Source organism: Pteropus alecto, unplaced genomic scaffold, assembly GCF_000325575.1.
Source record: "Pteropus alecto unplaced genomic scaffold, ASM32557v1 scaffold673, whole genome shotgun sequence".
Taxonomy (NCBI): domain Eukaryota; kingdom Metazoa; phylum Chordata; class Mammalia; order Chiroptera; family Pteropodidae; genus Pteropus; species Pteropus alecto.
Genome location: NW_006434826.1, coordinates 234,908 through 245,151, shown reverse-complemented (window position 1 = coordinate 245,151; position 10,244 = coordinate 234,908). Strand labels below are relative to the sequence as shown.

At 38.5% G+C, this 10,244-nt stretch overlaps 1 protein-coding gene across 1 annotated transcript in view; it reads right to left on the bottom strand.

The window, feature by feature from the left end:
• Positions 1–10,244, bottom strand: part of BLVRA (biliverdin reductase A) — an 85,323-nt gene that overhangs the window by 64,986 nt on the left and 10,093 nt on the right. The window contains exon 2 of the mRNA XM_006909884.3: positions 2,094–2,126. Coding sequence (XP_006909946.1) covers positions 2,094–2,105 — 12 coding nt within the window. The 5' untranslated portion in view covers positions 2,106–2,126. The remainder of the gene's footprint in view (positions 1–2,093; positions 2,127–10,244) is intronic.

The following is a 10,244-nucleotide window of genomic DNA, read 5'->3' as shown; positions in this document are numbered from 1 at the left end:
CCAACATCCACATAATAGGGTACCAGAAGAAGAAAAGAGGGAGGAAGGGATTGAGAACCTATTTGAAAAAATAATGACAGAAAACTTCCCTAACCTGGCAAAGGAAACAGACATACACATCCAGGAAGAGCAAAGAGTCCCAAACAAGAGGAACCCAAACAGATCCACACCAAGACCCATCATGATTAAAATGCCAAAGGCTGGAGACATAAAGAAAATCCTAAAAGCAACAAGAGAAAGGCAGCCAGTTACAAGTGTAACTCCCATAAGAATGTGAGCTGACTTTTCAACAGAAACTTTGATGGCCAAAATAAATTGGCATGAAATATTCAAAGTGATAAAAATCTTGAACCTACAAGCAAGACTACTCTACCCAGCAAGGCTATCAATTAAAATTAAAGGTGAGATAAAGAGCTTCCGAGGCAGGAAAAAGCTTAAGAAATTTATTACCAACAAACTAGAATTAAAAGAAATGTTAAAGGGAGTTCTATAAAAAGAATGGGGGAAAAACACCTCTTAATACCAATAATAAAATGAAATAACTATGTACCTATCAATAATCACTTTAAATGTAAATGGAATAAATGCTCCAATCTAAAGACATACGTTAGCTGAATGGATAAGAAAACAAGGCCCATACATATACTGTCTACAAGACCTGCCTCAAATCAAATGACATACACAGACTAAAAGTAAAAAGATGGAAAAAGATATTTCATGCAAAAGAAAATTAAAAAAAAAAAAAAAACCTGGGGTAGCAATACTTATATCAGACCAAATAGACTTTAGACAAAAACTATAAGAGACAAAGAAGGGCATTACATAATGATAAAGGGATCAATACAAGAGGATATAATCCTAGTAAACATACACGCCCAACACAGGAGCACCTACATATATAAAGCAATTATTGACCAACATAAAGGGAGAGATTGACAGTAATACAAAGTATCAGACTTTAACACTCCATTCACACCAACAGACAGATCTTTCAGACAGAAAATCAATAAGGAAACAACAGCCTTAAACGACATATTAGATCAGATGGATTTAATTGATGTTTTCAGAACATTTCACCCCAAAGCAGCGGGATATACATTCTTCTCAAGTGCACATGGAACATTTTCCAGGATAGACCACATGTAAGACTACGAAAGAATCTCAATAAATTTAAGAAGACTGAAATCATATCAAGTGTCTTCTCTGACCACGATGGTATGAAACTAGAAATCAACTACGAGAAAAAAATGTGAAAACATCAAACACATGAAGGCCGAACATGCTGCTAAACAATAAATGGGTTAACAATGAAATCAAGGAAGAAATCAAAAGATACTGAGAGACAAACAAAAATACAAACACAAAGACTCAAACTGTGGGACACAGCAAAAGAAGTTCTAAGAGGGAAAGTCATAGCAATACAGTCTTACCTTAAATAAACAATCTAATCTTACACTTAAAAGAACTAGAAAAAGAATAACAAATAAAACCCAAAGTGATTAGAGGGAAGGAAATAATCAAGATCACAGTGGAAATAAATGAAATTAGAGTTGAGAAAAACAATACAAAAGATCAATGAAACCAAGAGCTTGTACTCTGAAAAGATAAACAAAATTAATAAAACTTTAACTACACTAGTTAAGAAAAAAAAGAGAGGACCCAAATAAATAAAATCAGAAATGAAAGAGAAGAAGCAACTACAGACTCCACAGAAATATAATGGATTGTAAGAAAATAATACAAGCGATTAGACGTCAACAAATTGGACAATCTAGAAGAAATTAATACATTCCTAGAAACATACAATCTCCCAAGACTGAGTCAAGAATAAACAGAAAATCTGAACCAACTGATTACCACCAACGAAATCGAATCTAACTGAAGCAGGACAGACACAGATAAGAACTCAGAGGGGCCTACTTCTCATAGCACCCAAATCCATGTGAACATTGGCAAGTGGGAGGGGAAATGTTTTCAAGTTGGTGTTGAAATGTTTCTGAAAGCTCTGTAGGGAGAGAAGACACTCTGTGAAAGAGAAATGAAGAACAGTAAAAGAAAAGCATTCCTTAAACTGATGCTTTTAAAGAACTCACCTCAACATTCATCTTGGTCTTTTCCTCCAGTAGCTGTGAAGACAAAAAGCAGAGGTTCAGAACCCCAGTGACACCTACTCTGAACTCCATGTCGAAACTCCCCTTTACCACCTCTACTTTCTCTCCCACTATATCCTGTCCTATTGACCCCAAATGCCTATACCACCTTGTGCCTTCCAGTGAAGGTACCCAGGTTAGTGTATGATTCTGAGTCTGGTGGTCACTGACTCCCCATGACATCACACTATTGATGTTTCTCTAAAGGAGGACATTTCCAAAGCCCAAGTTCAAATCCCTTTACTGAAGACTAAATGTGCTGGAAGACATCACACTATTGATGTTTCTCTAAAGGAGGACATTTCCAAAGCCCAAGTTCAAATCCCTTTACTGGAAGACTAACTGGTATCAGAGAAGATAACTTTGTATCTATCTTTGTTTTATGGGGACAAACAAGGCAGTAAGAAATACATACTTTTTTTAATGTCCTAGCTGAGTTTCCAGAGAACCTAAATTTATTATGTTAAAAGAACAGTTCATCTGGCTATTCTGAACCAGTAGCATTAAGGAGGAGGAAGGGGTAAAAAACAGGTGAGCATTAGTTAGAAGGTATGAGGAAGGAAAAAGGGAAGATAAGAGAAAACAAGAGAAAGAAGGAAAAGAAATAAGGAACTAGTTAAGGAATAACTGGTTTCAAACTTTAATGTACTCCTAGGACTGCTTGCTGAAAATGCATGTTCCTCCCCAGAGATCCTGATTCTAGAAGTCTACAGAGGAAGGGAGGCTAAGAATCTGCATTTCTAACAGGCATCCAAGAGATTGTGTACAAATTGTCAGAGAGCCACACTTGGAAAAATACTAGAATTCAGAGTACAACAGAGGCCCTTAACAATTAACTTTCTTGAGTTCTGGTCAAAATGGCAGAGTAGGTAAACACTGTGCTTGCTTCCTCTCACATAACACATCAAAATTACAACTAAACTATAGAACAACTATTATTGGGAGTCACCTGAAATCTAAGTGAACATAAGTCCTACAATTGGGGACATACAGAAGAGGCCATCTCAAGACTGGTAGGAGAGGTGGAGACATAAAACCAGCTGGTCCCCATACCCACCTGTGATAGTTGGGAATCAAGAAGGATATCTCAGCTGCGAAGGTCCCCCTGGGGGAGCTAAGGGTCCAGTCCCACATCAGGCTCCCCAGGCCAGAGCTCCAGTGATGGGAAAAGAAATTCCCAAAACTTTTATCCATGAAAACCACTAGAGATGGTGGCTGAGTAAGATGGAAGGCAGCTAAAGTCACAGACAGTCCTCTTAAGGGACCCACACGAAGGCTTACTCACTGATGGACTCACCTACTCTGAGCTCCAGCACTGAGGCAGCTGCCTGAATATTACCAGACAGAAACAAAGAGAAACTGGGTTGTCTGGCTTCAAGGCGAGGGCTAGAGGGGCAGTTTTCTCCCAGACAGAAGTACTGAAAGAATCCACTGCCTCTTTGTTGAGCCTTCCCCTTACCCAGCATATAGATGCAAGCTGCCACCATATTTGAGTCTCCATCAACCTGGTTAACACCATTGCCCCACCCTGGAGATTCCCTGAGACCCTGCCCCACCCAACTTGCGGTCCCACTCAAGCCGCTTCCAGTGGCTTTTTCACATAAATGGTCTATCTTGGCTCATGCTGTGGACTTTCTTAAAATCTCTCAAAGGTTCACAAAACCCAAAAAAGTAGCATATGTCCTCAGCATGCCCCTGAGCAGCCCTAAGCCCAGGACTAGTAGCAGCCAGCCTTGGTTCGTAGCTAGGCCTCTTAAGGCTCCTCTAAGCCCAGCACGAGTGGCAGCCAACTGCAGATTGCTAGGTAAATCTTGCTAGGTGGCCTCAGGTAGGGCACAGGCTATGAATGAAGTTGGCCTGTGGTGGGGCCATTCCCAGGAGTCCCTGGGGCTGGCAAATCTGGTGGCCAGCTTCTGACTGAGCTGGAGCACCACCCAGGGCTGCATCTAAGAACAACATGCCCAAAGGGTGGACTGGACAGGCACCACAGTCCTGCTAAAGCAAATCCTGCACCATAGGACAAGCCCCTCACTGGCCAGTCCTCACAACCAATCAGCCCAAGTGTCAATCCCTCCACTGACATGTAAATAGCAACCAAGGCTCAACTACAACAGAAGAGCACACACAGCGCATACAAGGGACATACTTGGAGTACCAGCTCAGGTGACTAGAGAACACTGGTTCACCCCACAGGACACCAACTACATTAGACCACTCTTCTAAAATTGGGAAACATAGCAGCCCTACCTAATTTACAGAAACATATGCATAGGGAGGCAGCCACAATACTGAGATAAACAAACATGTCTCAGATAAAAGAACTAAACAAAATGGAGACAAGCAATCAACCAGATGCAGAGTTCAAAAAACTGGTTCTAAGGATGTTCGATGAACTTAGGGGAAGAGTAGATAAACTCGAGAATTTTAACAAAGATAGAAAACATAAAAATGGAGATATAAAACATAAAGAACCAGTCAGAAGTGAAGAATACAATAAGTAAAATGAAGATTACATTAGAAGGAATCAACAGATTAAATGCAGCACAGGACTGAATTAGCGATTTAGAAGATAAAATAGCAAAAAAACCATTCAGAACGGCAACAAGAAAAAATTTTTTTTAAATGAGGATTGTTTAAGGAACAACATCAAGCATACCAACATTCACATCATAGCAATACCAGGAGAAGAGAGAGTGCAAGGAATTGAAAACCTTTATGAAGAAATAATGACAGAAAACTTCCCTAACCTGATAAAGGAAATAGACACACAAGCCCAGGAAGCACAGGGAGCCCCAAATAAGATTACCTCAAAGAGGCCCATACCAAGACACATTAAAATTAAAATGCCAAAGGTTAAAGACAAAGAGAGAATCTTAAAAGCAGCAAGAGAAAGCATTAGTTACCTACAAGAGAGCTCCCATAAGGCTGTCAGCTGATTTCTCAGCAGAAACTTTATAGGCTAGAAGGGATTGGCAGGAAATATTCAAAGTGATGAAAAGCAAGGACCTACAACCAAGATTGCTGTATCTAGCAAAGCTATCATTTAGAATCAAAAGAGAGATAAGAGCTTTCAGACAAGAAAAAGCTAGAGTTCATCAACACCAACCCGAGAGCTACAACCAGGCCCGCAGGGAGACAGCACCCACTCCTGACCTTGGAAGTGGCACTGGCCTCCCAGCCTTTCCTTCCAGCTAGGCAGCTAAGCCCTCCTTTTGTCTGGCCCTAGTCCTACAGGACAGCTTTTTGAATGTAAATGGATTAAATGCTCCAACCAAAAGACATAGGATGGCTTAGAAAATAAGATCCTTACATATGGTACCTACAGAGACTCACTTCAGATCAAAAGACACACACAGACTGAAAGTAAAGAGATGAAAATAGATATTTCATGAAAACAACAAAAAGCTAGGGTAGCAATACTTATACCAGATGAAACAGACTTTAAAACAAAGACTACTGAACAAGCCCCATCCCATCTGATCTCGGAAGCAATGCAGGGTCGGGCTTGGTTAGTACTTGGATGGGAGACCACCTAGTAAACCAGGTGCTGTAGGCGTAAAAAATAAAAAATAAAGGATTGTAAGATGACAAGGTTTTTGCAATCTGTGAGGTCAACCAAGGGTTGCCTTGCAAAACAAACAAACAAACAAAACAAAGGCTATATATAACAAGAGACAAAGAAGGACTCAATAATTTGACTTCTGGGTATTTATCCAAAGAAACCCAAAACACTCCTACATTGAAGGGACATGTGAATCCATATGTTCACTGCAGCATTATTTACAATAGCCAAGACATGGAGGCAACCTGGTATCCATTAATGGATGAATGGCTAAAGATGAAATGGTACATATATACAATGCATATTACTTAACCACATAAAAGAATGAAATCTTGCCATCTGCAACAATGTGGATGGACCTAGAAGGCACTGTTGATTGGAGTATGTCAGAGAAGACAAATGCCTAATGACTTCACTTACAAATAGGATCTAAAGAACAAAATAAACAAAACAGAAACAACCTCGGATACAGAGAACATTTTTATGGCTGTCAAATGGGTAGTGGGTTGGGGGTGAAAAAGAATACGGGATTAAGAAGTACAAATTGGTAGTTACAACACAGTCATAGAGTGTTGATAGGAGAGGAATACTGACATTATTGTGGGTCTACAAATGGGTATCATATCTATGGAGGGCAGTTATGCAACATCTATTAAAATTCCAAATGTACACAACTTCTAACCTAGCAACTACACTGCTTCCTATATCTGTCTCCAGCCCCAAAAGTACATTCAGGAGAAACCATTAAATTGCCCTGAGCCCTCTGTCCTTGTAGAGACATTACTAATGCTTGCCTTCTCTTTCTAATGAGAACTTCCAGGAAAGTTTTCCTATAAAAAATAGTCTACAGAATATTACTTATGAAATTTACTATTTCCCAGAGAATATGGGGAAAGCAAAACAAAAGAAAACAAAAACGACTTGAAGAGATGAATATGCATGAGGAATAAAAAGATCCCACCTAGACATTCTAATGTACTAGGTGTCAATGGTCTACTACTTGTGATGAATGCATTGTATTGTCACTTATAAAGCATATTCGACTGTAGTATCCTGGCCAGATCTTTTCCATGCTCTTTTCCCTTCCATTACATTTCAACTCTCCTTATAATAAGATGGCGCTGTCAAGGGAGGCAGCAATCCCAGATGGATTTGCCTCCACCTTTCAAAACCCTCCCAGCCCATCCCATATCTTTTTCTCCCTTCCTCTCCATTGTCCTGCCAAGACCAGTTAAAGTTTAAACAGAATCAGGGAGAATTTTATTCTATATTTTAATATATTCCAAAAGATCTAAGATCAAATCCTATAAGAAAAAAATTTAGGTTTGTTTATTTCCAGGATTTAATATTTAAATGGTTAAAATCTAAAAGGCTTTAAGTTCCTGCCTTTTATTATTATGTTTACAAAGATTTATAGATACATTTTTATTTTCTTTTAGACTTTAAACGTTATTTACATTTTCATTTTATAACCAACCTAAATTTTATTTTATTATATGGCATCAGACTCTAACTGTACTTTTCTCCAAATAATCTTGTTCCCAAATCATTTACTGGATATTTCATACTTTTCTCCAATGACTCATACTTAAATTCTTATGAATATGATTATTCTTTTTTTCACTGTCTCTGACCTCTAGTCCCATGGCTCTAATATATTGTTTACATGATTGTGGCTTTACAGTATGTTTTGGTCTCTGGTCATTCAAGTTCTTTCATTATCTTGTTCAGTATTCTTATCTATTCTTGCTTGCTCAGACCTACAGATTAATTTTGGAACATTTCTTGTCAAGTTAAAAAAATCCACAGGGACTGTGCCTATAATTACATCACTTTATAAATTAAATTAGGGTTCATTAACAAGCTTTTCCATTTATAAATATATGGTATGCCTCTCTAGGAGCAGCCACTTAAAAAAAAAAAAACAGAAAAATAAGAATCTTGAGTTAGTTGCCAAATTACTGCATAACGGCAAATGGAAGTTCAGGCACAGGTTCACTAGGGAAAAAAAAAAGTTAACACTTTTGCATAAATAACCTGCTTAAAGCAATTTAAAGTAGGTTTTCCTTCCCCCATATCTACTGAAGCAGGTCTACTAAACAGTGTTGGGAGTTTAAGCTTTGACCCCAAAACACGATGCACTCAAGTGCACAAACACAAGCTCTCTCTAGGAGATAAGAGCCTGCCTATGACTCAAGAGACCAGAATTCTAGACCTAGGTCTGGCACTCACTAGCTGTCTTATCAAGGCCAGAACACACTGACTCCCAGTGCATTGATGTATACTCCTTTAAAAAAGGAGATGTAGCAAATGAACTCAGAAAAACTTAGATGACTCATACTCTCTCAGTGCTGATATGCTATAATTTGAACCCATTTTACTTCCATTTTTCTGTTCTCCTTTGGTTTAGCTTTCTTTGTGTTTGGCTTTGTTAACTGGAGGTTATTAGCTTCACTTCTGGTTCTCTCTGGGGCAGACAGAAACAAGTAGGACAAGGCTCCGGTTATAAGAGTGAAGGTGCTGCGATCAAAGCCTCAGGTATAAAAAAGCTGAACAGGTAGAAATGCTTTCCTTGGCATTCTCCCCAAACATAAGTAACTCTCTTCCCCAACCCATCTTTCTAGCCCCTCCCACATGCTCCATGTTCTCCTATTCCTCTTTTCACTATTTCAAAACTTTCTGCCTTTTATTAAAAGTGATTATAATATAATAGAAGAACTATAATGGGAATCAAATTACTCTTACTAATGAATAAATATCTACTCTAATTAAACTTGGAAGGGGATATCCATATTTTAAAAGAGCAGCTTATTAACACGAATAATTGTAGAACAATGTGCAACTCGATTTCAAAATTTGGTTAAGATCAGGATACTGTGAGGCCCATACATGTGTTAAACATTGATCCCCAATAGGTCCAGGTCATAAACTTGGTTCTCTATTGCTGAAAGACTAGTTCTTCCTGGCTACGTGCCATAGAAAACCATGAACTTTTGGAACAGCTGATCATGGTACAACTGACAGTGGGGGGAATACAAATCTTCCAAGCAAGCAAAACATGTATAGGTATAACTTTTGTTTTTAATATTTTAAAGCTCAATCATTATGTTTTTAGAGATCTCTAAAGAGAACATATTTTCTTAGTAAATCAATCAGGATTTCTACAAGCAACATTTCACAATGTGTTGTGACCTTGATAGTAATTATATAAATCATTTCATTCTACAAAGAACATTGTGTTCTTTATTTTGTGCCTGTTTTGTTTTCCTATATAATTTTTTCCAGCTTTATTGAGATGTAATTGACACATAACATTGTGTAAGTTTAAGTCATACAATGTGGCGATTTGATACATGTATATATTTTATGTGCAGTTTTTTTTAAGGCTATAAATTCCCAGATTTCAGGTAAGAAACTTTAAGGCCGTTTCAAACTTAGAGGTTTTATGATGTGGTTTTTGTGATGATTAAAAAAAAAAGAGGAAACAGTTAAGCTGCAAGAAAAACTATTCTGTACAAGTAAAACATATATATAAAATTCTAACTATTAACAGGCACCAGCAAATATATGTTTTAGTACACCAAACAGCACAACTGAGCTGGAACATGGATTTAAAAACGTAGAGAAATTCTACTGTAAAGTCAACCAACATGGCAACAAAACAGGCTCTTGGGCTCCCCTCCTCCCACAGATGCACTGATTTTACAGCTATACACAGAGCAATTTCCTCTTAAAGAGATTCAGAAAATGGCTGAGTAATTCCTATATATCTGGTAAATGAGAAAATATTCACATGAAATCAGGTAAAAAAGGCTAAGACACATTCTCACCACAAACCAAACCCCTGGTATAACGCCATACAGTCAGGAAGGAACCCTCAACTCTCAGCTTCTCCTTGAGGAGTGAAGGATTGGGACCTCAAATCTAGCACCTCAACTTTTAAGACTCAAATCCAAGGGATAGGCACAAAAAAAACCTAGCTCTGAAAGCTAATGGGGCTTCTATCAATAATACCACAAAAGAATAGCAAACAAAGAAGCATTCCTCATAGGCACACAAGCACTCCCTGCAGATATCCCTGCAGGACTCAGTGCAGACAGAGCAAGCAAAAAATTCCCATTTTCCAGTCTTTCTCTGAAAGGGCTCTATTTGCATACTTTATAAGCTGCTGCTTAAGGGTCAGGTCTAACTTAGGAACATATCTAGGGTCTACCTGGGATCCTCCCCAAAGCTTGAGGAAGCCAGCATACACCTCCCTCAAGTTGCGAGTATCTCCCTGAAAGAACTTTGTACATCTTTTTGTTCCAAAGCTTTTGCAGCTACCTCCCAAGGGATAGATCCCCAAATCACCTGATCCACTGAGTCATATGAGTCTTCCATTCATAAGTCCCACAGGATTTTAGCAAACAATGAATTCTTAACCAGCTATCCGCCCCCTCTACCCAGGGCTCAGCAGAGGAGCAAACAAAAACATCACTCTTTCATTATCCCGCCCATCCTCCCCCGCAAAAAAGTTCTATTTGTATACTTTA